Here is a 26,868-nt window from a genome sequence, read left to right as displayed (position 1 = left end):
CACAAGAAGTTAAAGAAGCAGTCCAAAAAAAGAAGAAAGCATACCAAAAGTTCTTAGCAAATAAGTTGGCAGATGCCTAAAAATAATGCAGAGAAAAATGTAAGAGAGCTAAGCTGTGTGTGAAAGTAGCTGCACAAAAATCATGGGCGTTAGTAAGAGTATGAAAAATAAATATCAGGAAGCTGGCAAAATGTTCTGGATGTTACTGAAAAAGTTTAGAAACAGAAGAAAGAGTACTGTAGGAGGAATCAAAGATGATAAAGGTCACAGTCTCTTATTGCTCTTATATTTCTGATCTTGAGTTTTTTAAAATGTTTCAAGACTTTTTCCAACTCCCTTGTCGATTATCTAATAAAAGCGGAAAAGTACATATATGAAATTATCTTTGTTTGATCATTAATATTGGTGTTGGGATGTTTTTTTTTTCAGAAAGGCAAAGGTTGTTATCTGTATCTACCTTTGCTTTTGATGCTGCTTTATTTCTCTGATTGATATCATTTTTGAGGACTCTCATAAATTAGCAGTATATCTATAAAAAATTAATAAATACAGGTAACCCTCGTATAATGCGGTTTCAATATAATGCGGTCTGCAAATTGTAGTAACCCTTGTTTAACGCTTTTCTTATACAACACGGTCTACAAATTGTAGTAACCCTTTATATTTTCATATATTTTTCACCGTGCGACTTAAAAATCAAATTTTAACTTCGTTAAATTTTTGTCTGCCCGTATTGCGCATGTAGTTATAAGTAGTGAATCTATATTAGGGAATTTATATTTGTTTTAAGTGTTTTTTACCCGATATAGAAAGTTACACAAAGAAAAAGAATATCGATTTCAAAATTCTACTAATTTTAGATAATGCACCAGGCCACCTAACAAATTTAAGCCATCCGAATATTAAAATAAGTTTTTTGCCACCTAGTACTACTTCACATATTCAACCACTCGACCAAGGAATAATATCAACATTCCAGTTAGGTTTGGAAAAAATGGAATCTAATCCAAACATAGCACTGCTTCAAGCTGGAAAAAGTTTTCAATATTAAATTGTGTGAAAATTATTTCTTTGCCATTAAGGAATTACAACCCTCTACACTGAATGCCTGCTGGAAAAAAATATGGTCTGAAGTCTTTCTGGAACAAAATTTCGTACCTCTAGCAGATGAAGAGCTAAGTCGCATAATAAATGTCACACACATTTTTGGTGGAGAAGACTTTTGAAAACGAAATTAGTGAATTAATCGATAGGGAAACAGATTTAGATGAGTGGGAATTGGTACAATTAATAGATGACGTCGAACCAAATGGTGTGGGAAGTTCTGCCGAAGATTCCGATTGTGATGAATCAGTAAAGAATTCGGTTCAAAAGAAATTAGCGGAAGGATTGGACTTGGCAAGAAAGTTAGAAAGTTATTTTATGGATAATGATCCCTCAGTGGAGCGCTCTGAAAAATTCACGAGACAATTGGATATTTATTTAGCTCCATATTATGAACTTAATAAAAAAATTGCAGCATAGTGGTAAGCAAGGTCCTATTATTGACTTCTTGATAACTAAACCAGCCAAAGTATGCAATGAGAATTATACAAATGATGTCCAGGAGATTTCAAGTGACGATGACGTCTGGCCACTCGTAAATAAAGAATATCTACGAAATGTTAGTTTTGAAGACAGTGATAACAATTAAAATATGCACTTTATTTTATTTTGCCTAAAACATTTATTTCATTATGTGCAATGAAGTTTACGTACAATTTGTCATTTTTATAATTTTATACTATGTATTTGTTTCATAGTTTATATGTTTTCTTAATTTACATGAATTACCTGAATTAAATAAAAATATTTTTTTGTTGGTCATGTCATTGTTGTTTATATAATTAAAAAAAAAAACAATTTTGGAACATAAGCCTACTTTTTCTATGTGATCTGAGTCTCGCATAATGCGATTTATATAACGCAGCATTTCTATGGAACCTAATATCTGTGTTATATGAGGGGATGTACACTAAATACAATAATCCAGTAAAAGCCACAATAACGTACTAAAAGTATACTAATTAATTTAATAAAACACCCAATAAATAAAAAATCACCTATCTTACTGGAGCTTGAAATAAATCTTCCTCCTATAGTTTTTTGACAAAAGGTCATCAGTAAATTACTAAATAACTTTGATGCTAAAAGGTCTTCGGGTCCTGATGGCATCTCCCCCAATTGTTCCCATACATTGTGCTCCAGAGCTAACACCTGTCCTGCATTGTATCTATAATTTATTATACATATCTGGTACTTTAATCCAATGCATGGAAGCAATCTCATATACATCCTATTCCAAAAAAGTGATAGAAGTCTACTGTAAAACTACCAACCAGTTTCCATCACCTCTGTCCTCTCCAGAATAATGCAGAAAGTCATCAGTAGCCAACTCCTCCACTACATAGAGGCTCACATTTCTACTTGTTGAAGGTCAGCCAGATTGTGGTTGGTCTTCAACTGACATGTCCCCATTTTGGAAATGGGAAAACCACTTGTAGACCTGCATTTTACCTAAAGCATCCTTCTAAAGGATGCTTTAGGTAAAATGATGAAAGACCCTGCTCAAACATAACAATAGTTTCAGCTGCAGTTTTACACACAAGAAAACAAAATTTCACTTGCATACTCTGTTCCTCGTTCCTTGTAGTCAGCCTTCACAAAATTGCCTAACTTGCTTGTAAGCATTAACAAAAAAGCAGCCAGAATAATGTACCAGTTCACAGAGGATGACAAGACTGGTGCGGAAATCTGCACACTCACGATGCCTAGTGGCATCATTCGTAACTAGAAAATGCTCGTGCACCAAGTTCTGGTTGTTTTTGGGTACCCCCCCCCCCCCCCGTACTAGATAAGAAATTATAGTCTTGTTTTCATCCTTATTATACCCAAACATGAGTGAAACAAAAATTTGCATTAGAAGCAATTAACTTTACATCAGATTTGCTCTGTTATCCCAGAAAGTACAGTACAAGGGTGGTCTGAAACGTTTTCTGCCTAACAATGAAAGAACGAAATTATAATTTCAAATTTTTTTTTTTTTTTTTTTCAACATAATCTCCCTTAAGACTAATATATTTATTCCTGCAATGCTCCAGTGCCGTTATCCCATCCCAGTAGTGGTTCAGTGAGATCTGCAAAATACCCCTCTACAGCTGCAATCACCTCTTGATTCGAAGAAAAACGCTGACCAGCGAGGAAGAATTTTAGTTTTGGGAAGAGATAGAAGTCAGAGGGAGCCAAATCTGGGGAATACTGTGGATGTTCCAACAATTCATAGTGCAGATCTCTTAATTTTCCCATTGCCAAAACACTTTTGTGGGCAGGTCATTTTTCATCATTGTCCTGATGAAAGATGATTTTGTTCTTCTGCAAACCGGGTCTCTTCCCACGAATTTTTTCATCTAGTCTGGTTAAAAGATTGGAATAATATTTTTTGGTTATTGTTTTGCCTTTTGCAAGATAATTAATAAACAAAATGCCTTTAGCATACCAAAACACTGATACCATGACCTTTCTTGCTGATGGGACCGACTTTGTCTTCTTTGGCGCTGAACAACCGGCTTTTGTCAACTATTTTGACTGCTGTTTGGATTCTGGTGTGTAATGGTGAATCCAGGTCTCATCCATTGTAATAAATCGATGCACAAAATCAGTTTTATTCTTGTTAAAACAGCTCCAGCCGCTGTTCAGAGATTTTCATGCGAGTGCGTTTTTGATTTACTGTGAGTAAGCGCAGTGTAGTTGCAGCTCGTTGTAGTTGGTGGATTGAGTAGCGGAGAATACTACTAGTGTTAGAGGCATTAGATGGCATTGGTGTAGATGATGATGATGGTAGTCGCAATTCATTGTAATTGATGGATTTGAGTGGTGGAAACAGAGTTGTAGAGTAGGTGGCCTCCCTCGATGAGTCTTTGAACTCCTTGGAGGTGTCAAGTCATAATAATAATAATATCAGTTGCTTTATTATTATTTCTGTTCTAGATGTTTATCAGAACTTTCCAGCCCCTCCCCCCCCTCCTCATATATTGAATATTAGTCTTATGTTATTCCTACCCATTCTTCTTTTTATTAATGTTTCTATTAATTTTTTATGGTAAACATTATCGTATATGTATATATATAAAACTGCATCTTTTGGTGCAGATCAAACTGAAATTGTATTTATGTATATTTTTCATATTTTAGAGCACCTTCTATTTCTGGTACTTATCATAAACAAACTGTGTATACGGTGACGTGGGGTCCTGTTCCATCATGTAGTGGTGAGTAAAGTAAAGTAAATTCAGTTAACTGTAAATTGAGACTGAATTTGTGAAAAATTCATGTAATCTGAGTTTGTTCATCTTAAAAATATGTTTTTTACATAAATGCATATTGGCATTTGTCTATTCATGTACCAGCACTTCTTTGATGATAGAAGCACCATAATACTGTTTGGGATGTTACTTAAAAATTCTACTGTTTATTTTGTATAAATTGTAGGGGGGTGGGGGAGAATGAAAAGAAAAATTGCCCAGAATTATGTCTAGTGAAGAGAAAGGTGTTGTTAATGGGAAAACTGCACTGGCATTGTTGATGTTGATACAAAAACATATGTATGTCTTTGTAGTTGTCTAATATTTAAAAGTATGAGGGCCAAAACCCTCTTAAGCGTAACAGTCATCTCATGTTGGAAAGTTATATTTTTCATAAGTGAACTCTCAGCAGGTGTGTAATAAATTACTAGTGAAGCACTGACACCTAATAGTTTTCCTGGGGTCAAAGTTACATTATTCAGTGAGCTTGGAAATGTGGTCATTTGATATCGCATCTGTTTCTGAATGTAAATTCAAGATGGTAGCATTATACTTTTTTTATTTTATGCCTCAGTCATATCTTGAATGACAAGGCAATGAGTTGCAAAGCTTGCTGGCGTTAGATATGTTATCATTGAGGCAGTGATCAAGTAATCAATTTGAATTTTCTTTCTGTGATGTTTGATTTTCTGGGAGAAAATTTTGTCAAGCATGATAAGGTGTTGTTCCAGGCTGACCCATGAATTTTTGAGGTTCAGAGAGGAAGCACATAAGAGAGAATGACTGAAGATCCTCAGAAGTTTGAGCTGATTTGTCATTTCTGGCACAGTTGGCATAAGTCCACTGGCAACAAAAATCACATAACATACTCTTTTTTGTGTAGTAATGTCCAGCTTACAGCATCAGCAGTTCAGAGCTTTGAGTAGTTTGTCTGCAGTAGTGAGACTTGAGGCATTTGCCATCTTTTGTTTAACTCAGCTTTGTGGCCACCATTTTTGCTTCATACTGCAAGCATGGCTATACTCTCTGCACTTGGCCTTGCTACAACCGATATTAGAATAGAGGAAATGTTTTTTGAAATGCTCAGGGTACTTTCAGTTGATATATCATTCTTCAGTTCCTTGAAAACTATTGTGGCACTTTCTGGAATAGAAGGTTGGGTGAAATTAATTTTAAAAAGCATGAAATAAGAGAGCACCAACTTAAATGAGTAAAAGAATATTTTTTGGGAAGGGGAAAAATTTGTATAAGAATTCTTTTACTTATTATTTTCTGCTTGACTGAAAAGAATACAATACTTTCTCATGGAAAGGCTTAGACGTCGGTTATGCATTTTTTACTAAGTAATTTAAGAAAATTACAACGTCAACTAGGATATACATTAAAATAAATTTTAATATACTTCAATATTTTGGCAACGTCACGTTGACATTTTCAAGAAACTTAAGAACAAGACACGTGCATGCAGGCACAACAAACAGTAAATGAAGAAGAAGCAGGAAACTATTATTTCTCCTAAAGTCCTGATGGTACCCCTTAGCTGGCAATGTTGATATTCTTGGGCTATTGGGCTGAAGGTCTTCTGATGTATGTTTCCCAAATTTGAAGCAGTCTCATGCAGCCAAATTTGTTGAGGTTTGGATTGTTTCTTAGGGCTGAAGCTGATTCAATGAAAAGCCTTTCATATTTGTATTTACTACGGTGTACTATCGTGGCTTTCTTCCACCGTATTCTATGGCAGGTATCCAACGCAAGGTCAACAAGACCAGAGTAGCTGTATTGGTGAAACCAGATGTAGTCCTTGTGTTCTGAAATTCTGATATTGGCTGTCCTGCCTGTTTAGCCAAAGTAGGACAGTTATGGCTTCAAGGGACCTGGTATACAACAGGTAGGTCTGGGGGGGGGGGGTTGGTCTTTAGTAGTAGACAGCTAATTGATGCCAATTTTTTATGTGGTCTGTAACAAGAAGTTAAGTCATGTTTTTTTAGGATTTTTGTAATTTTTTCTGAGGTGCCTCGGATATAGGGTATGGTGATGGATTTAGAGTAATCCTTGTTGTGTGTGTGTGTGTGGGGGGGGGGGGGTTACTGGTTTCAATATTTTTTTTTGGGGGGGGGGAGTAGCCATTGGTTGAGAAAGTGTTGAGAATGTGGTTTAGTTCTGTGGTTAGGGCATTGTCATTTGAACAGATTTAGCCCTGTTGTGTAGTGTCTTAATGACTTCATATTGTTGCGAGGAGGAGTGGTGGGATTGTTGGTGAATGTATCTGCCTGTATGGATGGGTTTTCTATAGACTGAGAAAACCAAGGTTCCATCAGGCTGGCGGGTGACTAGTATGTCTAAGAAAGGAAGGCAGTTGTTTTTTTCCTCTTCCAGGGTGAATTTGATTCTGGGGTGTTGGTTGTTTATGTGTGTTAGAAAAGAGAGGAGTGCATCGGAGCCATGTGGCCAAATAGCGAACACATCATCAACATAGCAAAGCCAAATGGTTGGTTTTTGTGGGGCAGAGTTTAAGGCTTTCTCTTCAAAAGTCTCCATATAAAAGTTGGCCAAGGGTGGAGAGAGAGTGGAGAACCCAATGGCTGGTCCTTCTATTTGTTTGTAGAATTTTCCTTGCCAAACAAAATAGCCTGAGTTCATTGAGAACAAAAAGGGCTATGATATCGTGTGAGGAAATTTAGCTTGGATTATCTCTAAGGATTCTTTGAGTGGGACATTTGTGAATAAGGAGGAGACATCAAAACTGACCATTATGTCAGTGTGTTTGAGTGTAAGGCTATGCTGGCTTTGAAGTGGGCTGAGTTTTTTATGTGTGAAGGTGTGTTGCCAGTATAGTGTGAGAGAGCTTTGGCCAAACATTTAGCTAGTTTGTATGTGGGGGAATCAATGCCATCCACTATGGGACGTAATGGCACATTTTCCTTATGTATTTTTGGGAGTCCATAAATATGGGGGGTATGGAGTTAAATGGTTTTAATTTGTTAGTGATTTCCACATGCCAAGAAGTGACCTTCTTAAGGAGCCTGTGGATTTTTCTAATTTGTGAGTTGGTGGGATTGTACTCGATAGGGAGGTAAGTAGCCCGATCTAACAATAAAGCTTTCAGCTTATCTGTGTAATCCTTTTGGTTAAGCAATACTGTGGCGTTCCCTTTATCAGCTTTGGTGATTATTATTTTCTTGTTTTTCTTTAATTCCAGTAGAGAATTAATTTCCTTACTGGGCATGTTGGCTTTTGGTGGTTTAGCTTTGGTCAGAACACAAGCTATATCCAGTCTAATATCGTTGGTGATGTGGTTTGGAAGGTGTCGTATCCCACATTCAATTCTTATCATAATATCTTCAGCAGGTATTCTTCTGGGGGCGCGATGGTGAAGTTGTGGCCACGTGCGAGGGCTTCAAGTGCTTCAGGTTTTACACTAAATGCGAAAGATTTGGTAGGAAGTTGTGGTTTCGAGATCGAGTTCTTTTTTAAATTTTCAAATTTTTTGATGTGTTGATCTTGTACTTTTTTAAATTCTTTCTCCGCTGCAGTGCACGAGATGTCATATAAAATAGACCAAATTTTTGATAAGAATTGAACGCGGGATCCGACACCTTCCAAACCACGTCACCAACGATATTAGACTGGATGTAGCTTGTGTTCTGACCAAAGCTAAACCACCAAAAGCCACCGTTCCCAGTAAGGAAATTGAATCTCTACTGGAATTAAAGAAAAACAAGAATTTCATCTCTAGCTGACTCGAGTGTGTCAGGCTGCTTTGATATCTGGGCGAGCACCAAAGCAATGGCAGATAGACATAATAATACCAGTCTTCAAGAAGGGAGACCAGAAGGATTGCAGTAACTATCGTGACATCTCTCTGCTCAGCCTGCCTGGGAAAATGTATGCTAGGTTCTTGGAACGATGGTGCAGGAGCATAGTTGAGTCAAAGTTCCAGGAAGAACAATATGGCTTTCGTGCTGGTAGAAGCACAAATGATTAAATCTTCACTTTAAGGCAAGTCTTTGAGAAATCTTGGGAATATGCCAAGAATGTCTTGGCATATTCCCAAGTCTCATTCCCAAGTCTTGGCATATTCCCAAGTGTTTTGTGGACTTGGAGAAGGCATATGACCGGGTTCCTCGGGATAAGCTTTGGCAAGTAGTACAGGAGTATGGAGTGGATGGTCAACTATTAGCTGCCATCAAGTCCCTGTATGAATGCCCAGAGTTTTGTGTCAGGGTAAACAGCACAAAGTCTGAACCTTTCACAGTCTCCGTTGGCCTCTGCCAAGGATGTGTTCTGTCACCCCTCCTTTTCATAATATTTATGGACTGGATTGATAGGCACAGCCGAGACAGTGAGTGTGTCAGAATTGGAAGATGTAGCATTGGACGTCTGCTATTTGCAGATGACCTACTTCTGCTTAGCTCTTCCATAGATAAACTCCAGCGGACCCTGGATAGGTTTGTAGCTGTTTGTGGAGATGCCGGAATGAAGGTCAGTGTGGCTAAAACTGAAACATTTGTGGTCTCAAGACAACCATCCCAGTGTACTCTACATGTAAGTGGAGTCCCAATGAGGCAGGTGGCGAAGTTTAACCCCTTAACATACAAAGACGTCTGTGATACATCTTTTGTTTATTGCACCAAAATTGATTTTGAATTTTGGTTTCACATATAAATACAACCAAATATAGATGCTAGACAACCTTGTGCCTAATTCCTTTCAGCTGAGAAAAGTTGCCAATGGCATGTATCGGCTATTTCATTTGCGTTTGCACAAATTCATCATTATTTTTCAAATAACGATGAATTTGTTATTTGATCCAGAAAATCCAGAAAATCACCCTCACCCAAAAAATTGTCAAAAACAGACCACTTTCTGATTTTTAATTTGTACGTTAAGGGGTTAAATACCTTGGGTCCATATTCATGAATGATGGAAAATGGGACGTAGAGCTAGATATTCGAATTGGCTTAGCAAGCTCAATATTGTGGGAGCTTGGCCGTTCGGTAGTATTGAAGCGGGAGTTAAGCCAGAAGGCAAAGCTGTCTGTCTTCAATACAGTCTATGTCTCCATCCTCACCTATGGTCATGAGAGTTGGGTAATGACTGAAAGAATGCAGACACGAATCCAAGCGACTGAAATAAGGTTCCTTTGAGGGGTTGCAGGGCTGACAAGACTCGAAAGAGTCAGAAGCTCTGCAATTTGGGAACCCCTCAATACTCAACCGCTACTTCTCCTTGTTGAGAGATCACAGTTACGTTGGTACAGGCACCTGGTCAGAATGTCACAAGAGAGGCTCTCTCAGCAGGTCCTCTTTGCCAAGCCAGAAGGTGAGAGGCCAAGGACTCGCTGGATAGATTATATCCAAAACCTTGGGTGGACACATTTGGGAATCCCACCAGAAGCTTGGTGGCAGAAGATCATGACCATTGGAAGTTCCTCTTGCAGCTTTACTACCATGCTATCATTTCTTGTTCCATATAACAATCTTTCAAAGTAATTACCTCCAGACAATCTAGAATATCTTTTTCTTCAGTTTTCATGTCACCTTCATTATCTCTGATTCCTTTTATTGTACTTTTCCACTATTTTAAAAATTATTCAATAGCCTCCAGAATATTTTGCCACATTCCTAATATTTATATTCTGTATTCTTATGAAAGTGTCAAAGTCATCCCATGACTTGTTTAGCTACTATTGCACATGCTTTGCTTTCTTACAATTTTTAAGTCTTCTTTCAGAGCAGAAAGCTAACTTACTTTCGAGAAACTTTCAATATGCTTTTTTCTTTTCTCATCTTTGCTGATACACACGTGCCTCTCTGGCTAAATCAGTCGATGTTTTCTTCAGGGTGTGGTACTGCATCTCGAAAGTTTGGTTCTAGTTTTCACTTTTTTTTTTTAAATAGTATTTATGTATCTGAGTCTACAGTTCACTCCTGAAAGCTCCTCAAATTTGATTTATTTCAAAACTTTCATGCACATTTTTCTTTTCAATGTAATATTCAATTTTATACTGCACAGTACTAAATGGTGATCACTTCTTATTTCCTATACTCTGCATACTCTTGTATCCTGAACCATGTGAGGATATCATTATCAACAATAACATAGTCTGTGAGACTTATTTATTGGATCTTCTCTCATGTGATTTTGTGCAAATCCTGGGGTTAGCAATAACCAGTTGATGTCTTGGAACAGAAATCCAGTAGGTACAGGGTGATTAAAATTAAAGTATCCCTGTTTAAGGAGTAGTGGAGGTCCATCCATTGGTATAAATGCTGCGAAACTTTGCAGAAACACATTGTGAATCATGTGCAAGTGATATCTGAGAGAAAGAGAAAGAAAGGCAGTTCCAAAATTCACCACCAGGGGTGTTGTAAACACCAAATGCATGGAATTTGCGTAACACACACCTCCGCACATGCCAGAAGGATTTCAAAAAATGGATGTGGGATTTTTCTCTTCATTCTGGTTGTTAATACTGCTTACACTAACCTTACCCCACTGTATTTTGCCCACAAAGCTGTACTACCTAAACAATTGCAATACTGTTTCTTCAATCCACGAATTTCATCTCCTGAACAAATGTCAACGAGGTCCACTATCTCCACATGCTCTGTGACGAATAAGTAGTTGTTTTGAAGAAGTGGGACCGTTGGAAGTTAGACCTGTCAGAGGTTGCAAACCAATCAGTTCACAACAATTGAATGAAGTTGCTACTGCTGTTGTGGAGCAGGCAGTACCATCGACAGGGTGTAGCATAGAGGCAGCATGCCTCAGTGCAGCTTAATAAGGGCACTCATTCAACCATATTGTGGTAGGCAGCGTCAATACGCTAACAGGAATTGTTAACGTAGCAAGTGTGGAAAGAAGTTTTTCAAGATTCGCGAACAGCAATGGCCCAAGAAAGATTGGTCGGTCTAACAACTATATTGATAGAGGCAGACATAGCTTATAATTTAAAACACAACAGTTTTATTGTGCGATATCCCTGTAAAGCAAGCATTTAATTAAAATTATTATGTAATCGTTTTGCATTAACGTTTCTCTTGTAATAAAAACAAAATAGCAATTGGAGATTTTCTTATATTTTTGTCTTATAATCCATCAGGGGCGATATTTAATTGTTTGCTTCAGGGTGTGATCTAATCTGGTGGCAGCCTTGGGAGCAGGCCACGAATAACAACATTGGTTCCTGCAGTGCACATACTGTATCAAGACACATGGTCTTGATACAGTTTTGTGTAGCCCAAGGCACACATGGATGTGCCTTGGGCTACACAAAACACACATGCAATCCAACAAATTCTTTTGCATTCACCCAAAGTTTTTCTGGTGCAGATTTACAGCTCCTTTATTATTGATTTCATTTTATCATTTCCCACTGCATGGCCACATCATTGACCTGATCTGACCTACTGTGACTTCTTGCTCTGGTTTCTAAGACAGGGTTCATAGTGATCATTCTGATAACTTGCCAGTGGTGTTGAAAGGCAACATAATGCAGCATGTGTGCAACATCAGCCCCTACTTTCTGCTATTGAACACACTGTGTAAGGGATGCAGCATGAAGCATGCTGGGAAGGGCAGCACATTGAACAGTACAGCCTATGAATGCATAATGGTGTAAAATCTCTCACGATAAATTAATTTAATTAATTTTTTCAAGTTCGATTTTACATAGGTTTCCAAACATATAAAATGGAATTTATGTTATAATAAAATAAATGTTATAATTTTGCTGTAAAAATGCATAATTTAATGCCTATTAAGCTGTATGTAAAACAAAAAGAGTGGATTAACCCAGATTAGAATGATGACTAAGCAAAAACAAAAGTTTGCAAGGTCTTGCGAGCATAAAAATATGCCCCCACGAATGGAAGGAGCCAAAATGACATCATCATGCTGGCGGGTAATCCTGGAAACTACATCGTAGTAACAAAAGATTACAGAAAATATAAAAGAGGACCGAGAAGGACCAGCAAGGTTCTCGAATTTTAGATTCCAAGTTTTGCCCTTTCCCAGAGAATGGAGGTTCCAGGTGTGGAGGTGAGGCCGTTATTCGATAGAACTCCTGCTAGGATGCATGGACGGTTAGGGAAGTTAGACTATCCACAGACACAACGGAAATTTCAGCAGATCCTTTCCAATTTCCGATGGGAGATCAAAATTACAGTACAGATGGAAGAATTACCCTGACCTTACCAACAAACTCCAGAGCGAGAACTGCTACTCATCCAGGAAGTGATCGTAACATATGGGGAAAATGTACTGAGGTATTGTGAAATTGACTGAAATGTGTATGTAAAAGGCTATCGTAAGTAAGTACAAATTTTGTTAACGCTTTATAAAGGTGAAATTGGAATTATTGTATGTATTGAGGGTACTTACATTTGTTAGTAAGATGTTAAATAATGAGTTATGGTTACAAAATGGTAGATTGATTGTAAAGTTGTACTTATAATGGAAGAAAATAAGCTAATTGTGTAACTTAGGAAATAGCTACATGCTTAATTTAGATTAATTATCAGTGTGAAGGGATTAAGTAAGTTGCATGTAATATAGTCAGTTATATGTTGCACCTATTGTATTTAGATAGGCTGAGAGAAAGAGAGATCATTTCCTCTTTGATGTGTATATTGTACATTATTTCTAGGTTTAAATAAAATGTTTTGTTTGTTTAACAAGGTGGTGAAGTGCAATACGTTACCTCTTCCACTGAAATGTCAACCTCACATTCTTATGGCCATCCTGTTCTAAAAGTACAAATGAGGCACTGGCAACCGAGTATGGGCAGTATAACTCTAACAGAGTAAATGCTATAATAAATTTAGTTTAATCCTTTATCCAAGTGTAGGCAAACAAAGTTTGCTCCTGAAGTAGTTCAGGACTGAGGCAACACGTAGTAAAGGGGGACCACGCTCTCATCACTCCTTGTCTCAGTATCTACCCTAATGCAAAGCACATCCTGCAGACAAATATAAAGCTATGCATTAAGAGAAGAGCCGCTACCCAGACCGGTTTCAACCTTTATTGAAGTCTCGTCAGTGGGAGGCTGACCTAGAAGTGGTGATACTAAGGCAGAAGCAATGGAGAGGTCATATTTACTTGTACGAGTTGCCAAAAGGTCATCATCATCAAATTCCTGCCATGTACCCTCAAGGGGATGTATACAGGATATGGATAGTACATGAAAAATTTACATAATTACTAACTTCCTATCTACAATTTTCCTCCAAATCAGTCTGTTACTTGTCAAGACGCCAACATTATCAGATCTTATATTTCTATCATCTAAGGCACATTGTACCGTATCAATCCACCTATATCTTGGTCTTCCTCTGGGTCGTTTTCCTGCCAACCTGGCAGAGAACACATGTCTTGCTAATCTTTCCTTTCCCATTCTGTTTAAGTGACCATACCACCTAAGATTAGCTCTGCTAACACATTCCTAGATGCTGACAATATCAAGTTTTTTCCTAATATCCTCGTTTTTAATATGATATTGCTATTGATGCCATCTGTTCATGCCTCTAATCTTTCTCAGGACTCTCATATCTGCAGTCTCTAGTCTTTAGTCAAGTGTTATACACTTCTGACCCAGCTCTCAGATCAAAAGTTAAAATTGGCTTGAATACTGTCTTGTATAGCTAATTTAGTGTTCCGACTAATTTCTCTCTTATTCCATAAGAATTTATTCAGTTGACTTCCCACCATACCAGCTTTGTTGATTCTGTTGTCTATTTCCATATTTAATTTACCATCTTCACTAAAAATCGTGCCTGATAGCTGAAATGTTTTACTTGTTCCACAGGTTCTCCGTTCACAATGCAGTTGACATTTTTAACGATTCTGCCTATTTTCATTGTCTTTATCTTTTTATTGCTGACCTCCATACCATATCTATTACAACAGTTATTCAATTTAGTCGGGGAATCTTGTAGCGGATTTATTTAGAAGTATAACAATGTCCACATGAAGCAAAGAGCTAACATTAACATCTCCAATTTTGATATCATGTTTAATACCACTTTCCTTCATAATGTGATCCATATAGATAATGAATAACAGAGGGGATAACGTACATCCTTGTCTCACTCCAGATTTAGCATTAAACCATCTTCCTTTACTTCCTTCAATTCTAACTGCTGACTTACAACTCAAATATTGACTAAATATTGCTTGATATAATGCCCCATTGAGAGCATATAACTTTAGCATATTCAATAGCTTCTCTCTTGGCACCTTATCATATGCTTTTTCCAGATCGACAAAACTTAAATACAGATCTTTGTTATATTCCCATGATTTCTTCACTATTTGTCGTAAAGTGAAGATCTGATCCTGACAGCCTCTATTTGGCCTGAATCCAGCTTGTTCGTCACCAAGCTTTTTTTCCACAATTCTTCTCAACCGTTTCTCAAGTATACTGGCATAAATTTTACCAGCAACACTCAGTAGGGAAATACCTCTGTAATTCTCACATTCAATTTTCTTTTCTTTTTTATATATGGGTACTATGAGAGCTCTAATCCAATCGTCAGGAATTTGCCCCTCTGTCCAGGCATTCTGAACTATGCAGTGCAGTCACTGTAAGACTTTTATACCACCATACTTCAACATTTCTGGTCGAATAGCAGGAGTAGATGATGCTGCCTTTCCACATTTCAAGCCTTTGATGGCTTTTTCTACTTCAAGTATGGATATCTTTTCTGACTGTATGCCTGTTGAGTGTTTTTTACCACTTTACTATCACTGCTTGTTTCATTTAACAATTTTTTGAAGTAATTACTCCATACTTCAAGGATATCTTTTTCTTTGTTTTTCATGTCACCTTTATCATCTCAGCACTCTTTCCTCCATTTCTAAGCTTCTTGAACAACCTCCAGAATATTTTGCACCCTTCTTGATATTTATTTTCTATGTTCTTGCCAAAGTCCTCCCATGACTTTTGTTTAGCTAGTTTTACAAAGTATTTAACTTTCTTACATTTGTCTCTGTATTCTCTAAGAGCACAAGCTGATTTATTTGCCAGGAACTTTTGATATGCTTTCTTCTTTTGCTTCATCACCTCTTTAACTTCCTGTGTCCACCATGGAGTTCTGATTTTTCTTTCCTTGCAGACAACCTCACCACATGCCTCTCTAGCTGAATCAATCATGGTTGTCTTCAAGGCTTGCCATTGTATCTCAAAGGTTTTGTTACTGTTCTCAAACTCTTTCATTTTTTCGTCAATAATCTTTGTGTATTTTAGTCTACAGTTCACATCTGAGAGCTGCTCAACTTTTATTCACTTTAAAACTTTCTTACATGTCATTCTTTTCATTATGAAATTCTATTTTATCCTACTCAAGACTAAATAGTGATCACTTCCAATTTCAAATCCTGTGTACACTCTGCTGTCCTGCACCAGGGGGAAACATCACTATCGACAATAACATAGTCAATGAGACTTTTCTTATTCCTTGCCTCTTCTCTCCAAGTGAATTTGTGCAAATTTTTATGTTGGAACATGGTGTTAGTAATAACCAGTTCATGTCCTGAGCAGAAATCCAACAGGTATTTGCCATTATTATTAGCTTTGCTGTTTTCTCCAAATTTTCCCAAAATATTTTTGTATGACTCACAATCATTTCCTACTCTGCTATTTAGATCCCCCCCCCACAAGTTCCAACTTTTCCTTTTTCATTGTGTCAGTTGCATTCTCTAAATCCTCAAAAAATTCCTCCCCTTCTACCCTAGTAGAACCTTCTGGGACCATAGGCACAAATAAGTCTCATTGTTCAGTTCCCCATTCTGATATTTGCCCACATCACTCTACTTGAGACTGCCTGCCATTCAAGAAGATTAGCTCATATTTTGTGTTGAATACTATCGCTACTCCTTCTTTTCCTTCATTGTCATTGCCTGAATAACATTTTGTATTTATTCCTCAGAAACATCTCACCAGATTTTGTCTTTTTTGTTTCAGTCACCCCTATTATGTCGATCTGGTACTTATCTAATTCCTCAGCTAGCTCAATTTCTTTTCTATTCGGGCTTTTTATGTTGATAGTATCGATCTTTAACTCTGGTGATGTTGAGTTGGGGTGTTTTTTGAGATTTGTTCCAGTAGCTGACTTTTCGCTATTCACCCTGGTTCCCTGGCGACAACAACGGGGGTCTTGTTTAACCGGGTGACGCCCCAGCTGGCATGAAATTCTGTCATGTTGTACCATCATTTTGTAATTTGGTTTAAGCCAATAAGAATTACAATTTGGTTGGTTAAATCCCAAATTGCCAGCCCATCCTCGTTCGTTCAGTATCCAAGTAGATACCCAACAGGGTGCACCATGAGAGGGGTAAGGATTGGACATTAGGTTAGAAGCTCTGGGCGGTTCTCTGCATTCATTTAAGGGCTATGTGGAGGTCTCCTCTCAGTTATACAGCTTTGACCCTTTGACCCTGAACAAGTACCCCATTGTCAAAAGGTGTACCACCTTATTATTAATTTACTCTGGATTTAGAGAAAGATGTTGGAAGTTTATTTTCCACTTGGTTAGATTATAATAAATTTAGTTTAATCCTTTACGCAGGTGTTGGCAAACAAAGTTTTCACCTTAAGTAGTTCAGGAAAGGTATTGGCCCTTACCTTAATGCATAGCTTTCAGGGGGCGATTGCTGGTCTTGAAATTCACACTTGCTCTTGTTATCATTCAGGGAGTGAGAGGTGTGTTTGAAATCTGATTATCGGAATAATGAATTACAGGTAACCCTCGTATAATGCAGATGTTAGGTTCCATAGAAATGCTGCGTTATATAAATCCCGTTATGCGAGCCTCGGATCACATACAAAAAGTAGGGTTATGTTCCGAAATCGTTTTTTTTTTTTTTTAATTATATAAACAGCAATGACATATCCAACAAAAATATGTTTTTATTTAATTCAGTTAATTCATGTAAGTTAAGGAAACATATAAACTATGACACAAATACATAGCATAAAATTATAAAAATTACAAATTGTAATTAAGCTTCATTGCATGTAATGCATAAATGTTTTAGGCAAAATAAAAATAAGTGCATATTTTTATCTTTCATAGCACAAGGGTTTGAGGATCGGTTAATAAACATTAGTTTATTAACCGATCCTCAATGTGATCTGAGTCTCGCATAACGTGGTTTATATAACGCGGAATTTCTATGGAACCTAACATCCGCATTATACGAAGGTTACCTGTAATTCATTATTCCGATAATCAGATTTCAATCACACCTCTCACTCCCTGAAGATAACAAATGATGATAACAATTAGTTTATTAACCTGTTAATATAAAACAGTAGAGTAATTCTGTCTTTCGAAACTTTGAATTCAGGAGCTGATCTTTCATTTTTCAAAATATAGGTGCGTTTTGACATTTTTTTCCAATATAACCCGGATTCATCAGCATTGAATACCTGGTCTGCATTATAAACGTTTATAAACTTTGAGAGTTTTTTGTTTAATAAGATTTCCATCCAAAGGAATTTTCTTTTGAGTGCATCTTCTTTCCAAATCATTAGACATTTCTTCATTTTTCTCTTAGAAAATTGCGTACACGAGCAACGAGCTTTGCACTTACCGTTGACCTAGCAATAAATACCTTCTCGGATTTTATGTTCATTGTATTTGATTGTTTGAACTGTTGATTCATTTAAATTCAAAGTCCTTACAACAACTGTTTTTTCTCCATTTATCAACCGATTTATGATTTTAATTTTTTTTCTTCGAGATGAATTTTCTTTTTAATATTAATTTTTTCCCTTTCAATGCACTTTGTGGCCATTACTATAAAAATAATTTTTTTTACATAAAAAAGCATTACATATTAATTATGTATGTAACTCACCAGAAAATAAAGTGCTCAGCTTGAGATAACACACTTATGATTTTTAATGCGCTTTCCTGGCAGAAAACGAAGACAATTTTCAACAATAAAAACTTTATACGGTATAAAATTGATGTACATGCGTGCTAAAGGGTGTTTCCCCTAATATAAATTCGCTACTTATAACTACCTGTGCGATACGGGCAGACACAAATTTAACGAAGATAAAATTTGATTTTTAAGTCACGCGGTGAACAATTTCTAGACTCTTTTTTTGTCAAAACCACGTTGAACAAGGGTTACTACAATTTGTAGACCGCGTTGTATAAGTACCGCATTATACGAGGATTACCTGTGCCGACCATTTAAAACTATATATTTAGAAATTTATGTACATTTAATCATACAAATACAACATTTATTTTACAAATGATATTCTATATTTTTCAATTTAGCTACTTGAATACAAATTCTACCCTACGTTCTTCTTTATGAACTGGTCAATAACATCGTCATAAAAAGTTGGTTGTAACTTAATTTTTCCAAGCAACGCGGACACTTGTAAAGGCTGCTGAAGCTCACTGGCTAGAGCTGCCTTGACTGCGTATGGCCTGTGGTTTAAGCAACAGAGTGAGACGACGTGAAATGGCTATGCACACACATGAAATCACAGTGCTGCTGTGAGGACCTGTAAACTCCTACAACAGAGCAAGCCAAGGTAGCTTTGACTAGACGAGCAAGCATCAGCCTTCGATACACAACACAAAGCTCAATTATTGCCACACAAGCTTAAGACGGCATCTCTCTACAAAAATAAAAGCCTAAATGGAATGCTTATAAATGCATGCGTTTATTAACAAATAAATAGTACTTCTTTCTCAATTAATGAGCTTGTAGCAAGCATTGAGAATTCGCCACTGATAGCTTTATACATGTCTGCAAGGAAATGTGCTTTGCATTATGGGAGATACTGAGACAAGGGGTGATGAGAACTTGGTCCACCTTTACTACGAGTTGCCTCAGTCCTGAACTACTTCAGGCACAAACTTTTTTTGCCTACACTTAGGTAAAGGATTAAACTAAATTTATCATATTGAAAGTTTATTTTTCACTTGGTTAGAATATAATAAATTTAGTTTAATCCTTTATCCAAGTGTGAGCAAACAAAGTTTGCACCTGAAAGTATCTCCAGGACTGGGGTAAGGTGGTACAACACTAGGGCGACTCCTTGCAAAGGTGGAGCAAGCTACGGAGATAGGAGTGTTGGTAGCTTGCTCCACCTTTGCAAGGAGTCGCCCTGGTGTTGTACCACCTTACCCCAGTCCTGGAGATACTTTCAGGCACAAACTTTGTTTGCTCACACTTGGATAAAGGATTAAACTAAATTTATTATAGTCTAACCAAATGGAAAATAAACTTCCAATAGAATAAATGCTGGTTGATCTGTCTGTCCAGAGGTGTTAGGTAGCAGCCCCACCACTGAACTTACCCAGCAACAGGTTAGTAAGCTGCCCTGGGGAAATTCAAAATACTTTCACGTCTCATTCAAAGAAATGCCAGACGGACTATCAGGGAAAAGACCACAATTCAGGAAATGGTAAACAAAATTGGAAAAAGGAACACATAATGAAGATTGAACATGGAATGTGAGAAGCATTGCACACAAAAAAAAACTTGATAAACAATTAAACCAAGCTAACATAAAGATATGTATAGTAACTGAAACAAAGAAAAAACAAAAAGGTACGAAAGAAACAAACAACTATATACAAATCTACAGTGGGGTAAAAAAAGAGGAAAGAGCAAAAGCAGGTATAATCAATGCTTTTTTCTGGAAAAAAAGGTGCCGGTACTCACCATGAAGATGCTATTACAGCAACTTCCACATTTTTAACATATCCTCCGATATACCCTCATCATCTCTAGATCACTTCTTGCTTTTGGTATCAACTGCAGAATGAAGACCTCGGAGCAGCCATGAGTTCACATATTGCTAGGGTTGAACTGAGTGAGAGGAGGTCCTACTATCCTGATGAACATCAGTACAGAAGTTGTCCGTACAAGCAGAGATGACCTAGATGAAGTTAGTATAAAATTCATCTGGAGAAACCCCCTTCACATTCACTGGAAGATATTGCAATTGTGCCCAAAGTGTGCTTTAGAGGAAGTAGTATGTCTGGGACTTTATTTTCTTGAAGATATTCACAGAAACCACAAACTACTTCTCTTTCATTTAAGCGAAATTTGCATGCTAACTTTTTAATTTCAACTTCACTAAATGTCAGATGCTTCCTAGGATTTTCTGGCCAATACTTGGAATCTAAAATATTAGCACATTCAGGCAAATCAGTATCATCTCCTTCAAGCAGATGCTTTCTTTCAGACTTTTATAGAAAGCAGATGAACTTATTGCAGGACTACGTCTTTCATTTTTGTGGAGCTCAATCCCTTTGAACTTCATGTTCTTCTGACTTTGAAGAGAAATACTGTAGTATGAACCAGGATTTTCAATTGTTTCTTCAAAAAGTTGAATTGCATTCTTTATTCTATCTGCTTTGTACAAGTCAATATTTCTCTCTCTCTTGTAATTCTAGACTTAGTTCCCTAAGTTCTTGGAGAGCATCACACATAAGGCCCAAATCAAGAACAAACTCGCATAACGTTATTTTTCTTAAAATGCCCTCATAAAGAAAACGATCTGTTTTGCTTCTTCTGCTGTCTTCTTTTGCCTCCAGAAAGTGATGGACGAGGGCCTCAAAGTCTTGCCACACTGCAGAAACACTGCGTAAGCTAGCTGCACATTCCTGTAGTTCCCTAGCATTCTTATGTGAAGCATGATAAGTCACATAAAGTTTGTCCATGAAACTCTTAAAGCGATTCACTCCTGCCAGATTGTTCACTGTGTCACTAGCAGACAATTCAAGGTGATGGCTAGTGCAATGCCAGAAAATAACACTAGGAAACTTCTCTTACATTAGCCTCCTTCCACCATTACGCACACCAAACAACACGACTGCACATCACAAGTTACAGACAATAAATTCTCCTTTAAGCAATCTTCAGATAATCCTAAACACTCAAGATGACTAATTAAAGAGTTTAGAATTCCTCTAGCCGTTACATCTGATAATTCGATCAAATGTAGGAAAAGACTGACAGGAGCAGAAAGTTCAGGAAGAACTATACGAACAATAACAATAGACGTTGTTGTGTTACTCACAGCTGTTGATTCATCAATAAGTAACAATATTGATAAATATAGTGAACTCCAAGAATTTTGTTCTTGGAGCTCACTATATTGTCTATTAATGTGTTTCTCATTTCATTTACGATATGGCTCACAATGTTAATGCAAGCATTTGCAGAATAACGAATATATCCCATGTCTAGGCCATTAGGTTCTTGTAAATTTATTTCGTCTTCAAAGTTGTTAAATGATTGATTTCTCCTCACAACTTTGTAAACGGTTCAAAACACGTTTTCCTGTTATGTCTTTATTATGAGACAAAGCATTAACTGTTGTTTGTGAGATTCTCCAAAATGACTGATTTTTCCATTTGCCCACTCCGCTGAAAATTTCATTCCCATGTGTTTATTGATGGCAAGATTTCCGACATCACAACACACTTTACAGCCCAAAATTTTATTCGTGACATACAGCCACTCGTTTCTCTCGCAGAAGTCATTTTTCTGCAAAAGTGTCCAACATTCAGGCCAATCATTATCAGAATCTGCTTCCTTTCGACCATGTGGATCTTTAGTCTTGGTTTCATGATCCTCTTCAAGTGTATTTTCAGTCTGTTTTACTGGATCACAAGTAGATTCAACAATTTTTGCTTCTTCAGTTTTCCTATTTTTACTCATTGGCATAAAGTAACTACATAATAAATTTAGTTTAATCCTTTATCCAAGTGTGAGCAAACAAGTTTGCGCCTGAAAGTATCTTCAGGACTGGGGTAAGGTGGCGCAACACTCCTTGCAAAGGTGGAGCAAGAGACTATCACTTCTATCTCAGTATCTCCCACAATGCAAAACACATCTCCTTGCGAATATGTCTAATGTTATGCATTAACCAACTCTATCCATCTTTATCCAAGTGTGAGCAAACTTTGTTTGCTCACACTTGGATAAAGGATGAAACTAAATTTATATTCTAACCAAGTGAAAAATAAACTTTCAACATAAAGTAACTAATTATTTTACTCATTTTGAACAATGATTGCACTGATCTAACTTAGATTAATTCAAAACTCACGCGAACACCTGCCTGTTGCAGAGTGAATCTAGAACTGATAAACTGATATCGTAAGCAATCGGAAGTGAACACAACTTCCTGTTTCCGGTTGCGTATGAAGCAGGAAAGCAGGGTACTAACTTATGAGTAATCAAAACTGAAAATTCAATTTGTGAACACAGTACTATCTACCGGAATATTTATAATACATTTTGCTGTCAATAAATCACAAATTTTTAAAAAATTAAGAAGAAAGGTGCCGTTACTGCATACCGTTGCTTACCACCAGAAAAAAAGCACTGGGTATAATGATTATGGTACATAAATCCCTAAAGAACAATATTGTATATTACACTATTTGAATGAAAGACTAGTAGAAATTAGACTCAAGACATTAAGAGAGCCAAGTAACAATAATTGGTGCATATGCACCAGAAGAGGAAAAAGAAGACAGTAATATATTTTATAAAGAATTACACGGAGTTTATTTTAGATTTAAGAGCATAGAGGTTTTGAAGTAAACTTTGATAATTATATGGTATCAGCAAAAATTCGATTTAAACCAAATTGGCTAAAAACACATAAAATTGGAAATTCTTTCCACCCAAGCTACAAAATTTCTTTATTGCAGGATCCCCTCAGTTAGACAACAATATCAAAAATGCACAAACTTAAAAATAGAAACCACACATGAATCAAGTGACATAGAAGATGAATGGGAAAATTTGAACCAAATTCTCACAAAAGCAGCAACAGAAAGCTTAGGAATAAAGCACAACTGGATTAAAAAGAGGACTGTGATACTGGAACAAAGAAATAGAAAATATAATAAAAACAATAAAGGACAGTTACCAGAAATGGCTAAATTCCAAAACAATAGAAGCATAAATTAGAGTATAAAAGAAACAGTGCAATTGCAAAACAAGAAGTAAGGGAAAAAACACAGAGAGAGAGATGGAACAATTTTGTAACAGAACTAGAAAGGGATTTATTTAAGCCACAACCCAAAACCTATAAAATAATAAAATACATGAATAAAGGAGATGAAAAATTGGAAAACACCAGGAGAAGACAATATAAATATAGAACTATACAAAAATGCAGGCAAAAAATCTAATGAAAGACTTCTGAAAATTTTTAATGTGATTTGGATGTCTGGAAAAACTAGCTCTTGGAAAACAGCACTGGTTATCCCAATCTATAGAAAAGGAAATAAAGAAGATTGCAATAATTATAGGGGGAATTAGACTGCTGAATATAGGATATAAAATATATGCAGGAATATTAAAAAAGAAGCTAAGCAGTATTGTAGAGGAGAAACTACTAGAAGAACAAAATGGTTTCCGAAAAGGCCAATCCTGCATAGATCCAATTTTTACTCTAAAATTATTAATAGAAAAGAGAAGAGAATTTCAAAAAGAAACACATGGCCTTTATTGATTATGAAAAAGCCTTTGAAATTCATAGACAAAAATTGTTTAAAATACTAACCAATTTAAACATACCAAACCAACTTTTACAATCCATTTAAGAAATATATAAGAAATAAAATAGCAGTTAAATTAGAACACATCTCAGAATGGAAGATATATCAAGAGGAGTACAACAAGGATGTACCCTCTCACCTCTGCTTTTCAATATATATATATAAATAAAATTATAACAATCTAGAAACAGTATAACCCATTTGGTATACAAATAACCCCACAAATGAAGATAGATGCACTGCTATTTGCAGAAGATCAAATCATCTGATGATCATTTTCTGATGAGTTACATCAGAAGATGATTTACAAAGATCATTAAAATCATTAAACGATATCTCAAAACAATATAATATGACAATATTTAAGAAAAAACAAAAATAATGACATTCAAAGGAGATAACCTAATAAGAAGTAAAATAGTGATAGATAATAAAATATTAGAACAAGTAAATACTTTCAGATATTTGGGATTTGATTTATCATATGAAGAAGAAAAAGACATAGACATCAAAATATCAAACTTAGTAAATGGCATAATAAGTAATATATTTAAGCCATCCCTAGTACAAAAACACACTAGAATCAAACTATATAATATCTTGGCAAAACCAACTCTACTATACGGAAGCGATACATAGACCATAAAAAGGAAAGATGAAAAACGAATTCAAACAGCAGAAATGAAGTTTCTCAGAAAAACAGCTGGATATACCAAGTGGGACCATAAAACAAATGAAGAAATTCTACAATCCCTGAAAATAAAACCAATTAATTACTACATAAGACAGCATAAACAAAAGTGGATAGAACATTTAAATCGAATGGACAACAGCAGACTGCCAAAAATATTATACAGATACAAAATAAGTTGGAAAAGAAGAGTCGGAAGACCAAGAAAGAGATGGCATGAAACAGGAACAGGCCACTTGGCCTAAAATCTATGTCAGGAAGAAGAAGTTTAACTATCTTGCCTGATCAATTGCCAATGCACTATCTCTAAAAAACTAGCAAACATTCATGCTCTATTTATTAAGAATTGCCACGACTTGCTATAGAAAAATATGTGTGTTAACTAAGATCTTGCCTGTATTCCTTATCTTAATTCTCAAACTATCATCATCATCAAATTCCTGCCATGTACCCACAAGGGGTGTACAGGATATGATAGTACTACATGAAAAAATTATATCATTACTAACTTCCTATCTACAATTTTCCTCCAAATCAGTCTGTTACTTGTCAAGACTCCAACATTATCAGATCTTATATTTCTATCGTCTAAGGCACTTTATACCATATCAATCCGCCTATATCTTGGTCTTCTCTCGGTCGTTTTGCTGCCAACCTGGCAGAGAACATTTGTTTTGCTAATCTTTCCTCACCCATTCTGTTTAGGTGACCATACCACCTGAGATTAGCTCTGCTAACACACTCCTGGATGCTGACAATGTCAAGTTCTTTCCTAATATCCTCGTTTTTAATATGATATTGCCATTGATGCCATCTGTTCACGCCTATAATCTTTCTCAGAACTCTCATATCTGCGGTCTCTAGTCTTTGGTCAAGTGTTTTACTTCTGACCTAGCTCTCAGATCCATAAGTTAAAACTGGTTTGAACACTGTCTTGTATACAGCTAATTTAGTGTTTCGACTAATTTCTCTCTTATTCCATATGAATTTATTCAATTGACTTCCCACCATACCAGCTTTGCTGATTCTGTTGTCTATTTCTATATTTAATTTACCACCTTAACTAAAAATCGTGCCTAAGTAGCTGAAATGTTTTACTTGTTCCACAGGTTCTCCATTCACAACACAGTTGACATTTTCAATGATTCTGCCTATTTTCATTGTCTTTGTCTTTTTATTGCTGATCTTCATACCATATCTATTATAACAGCTATTCAATTTAGTTAGAGAATCTTGCAGACTTGTAGCGGATTTATTTAGAAGTATAACATCATCCGCATAAAGCAAAGAGCTGACATTAACATCTCCAATTTTGATATCATGTTTAATACCACTTTCCTTCATAATGTGATCCATATAGATAATGAATAACAGAGGGGATAATGTACATCCATGTCTCACTCCAGATTTAGCATTAAACCATCTTCCTGTACTTCCTTCAATTCTAACTGCTGACTTACAACTCAAATAAAGACTGAGTATTGCTTTATATAATGCCCCATTGACACCATATAACTGCAGCGTATTGAATAGCTTCTCTCTTGGCACCTTATCATATGCCTTTTCCAAATCGACAAAACTTAAATACAGATCTTTGTTATATTCCCATGCGTTCTCGACTATTTGTCGTAAAGTGAAGATCTGTTTGGCCTGAATTCAGCTTGTTCTTCACCAAGCTTTTCTTCCACAATTCTTCTCAACCGTTTCTCAAGTATACTTGCATAGATCTTGCCAGGAACACTCAGTAGGGAAATACCTCTGTAATTCTCACATTCAGTTTTATTTTCCTTTTTATATATGGGTACTATGAGAGCTCTACTCCAATCATCGGGAATTCGTCCCTCTGTCCAGGCTTTCTGAACTATGCAGTGCAGCCACTATAAGACTCTTATACCACCATACTTCAGCATTTCTGGTCGAATATCATCTACTCCAGCTGCCTTTCCACATTTCAAGCCTTCGATGGCTTTTTCTACTTCAAGTATGGATATGTATTCCTGCCTGCATGCCTGGTCAGTGTTTTTTACCACTGTGCTGTCATCACTGCTTGTTTCATTTAGCAGTTTTTCAAAGTAATTACTCCATACTTCAAGGATATCTTTTTCTCCAGTTTTCATGTCACCTTTATCATCTCTAACTCCTTTTACAGCACTCTTTCCTCCATTCCTAAGCTTCTTCAACAACCTCCAGAATATTTTGCCACCTTCTTGATATTTATTTTCTATATTCTTGCCAAAGTCCTTCCATGACTTTTGTTTAGCTAGTTTTACACAGT

The 26,868-nt window shown here is 36.4% G+C and overlaps 1 protein-coding gene across 1 annotated transcript in view; it reads left to right on the top strand.

Moving 5' to 3' along the window:
• LOC150106689 (gem-associated protein 5-like) overlaps nucleotides 1–26,868 on the top strand; it is a 560,402-nt gene that overhangs the window by 195,396 nt on the left and 338,138 nt on the right. The window contains exon 9 of the mRNA XM_090392643.1: nucleotides 4,231–4,307. Within this exon, the coding sequence (XP_090248769.1) occupies nucleotides 4,231–4,307 (77 nt within the window). The remainder of the gene's footprint in view (nucleotides 1–4,230; nucleotides 4,308–26,868) is intronic.

Source organism: Typopeltis vanoorti, chromosome 5 (assembly GCF_054136105.1).
Source record: "Typopeltis vanoorti isolate ZY-2024b chromosome 5, IOZ_Tvanoo_1.0, whole genome shotgun sequence".
Lineage (NCBI taxonomy): Eukaryota > Metazoa > Arthropoda > Arachnida > Uropygi > Thelyphonidae > Typopeltis > Typopeltis vanoorti.
This window is presented reverse-complemented; position numbering and strand designations above follow the sequence as displayed.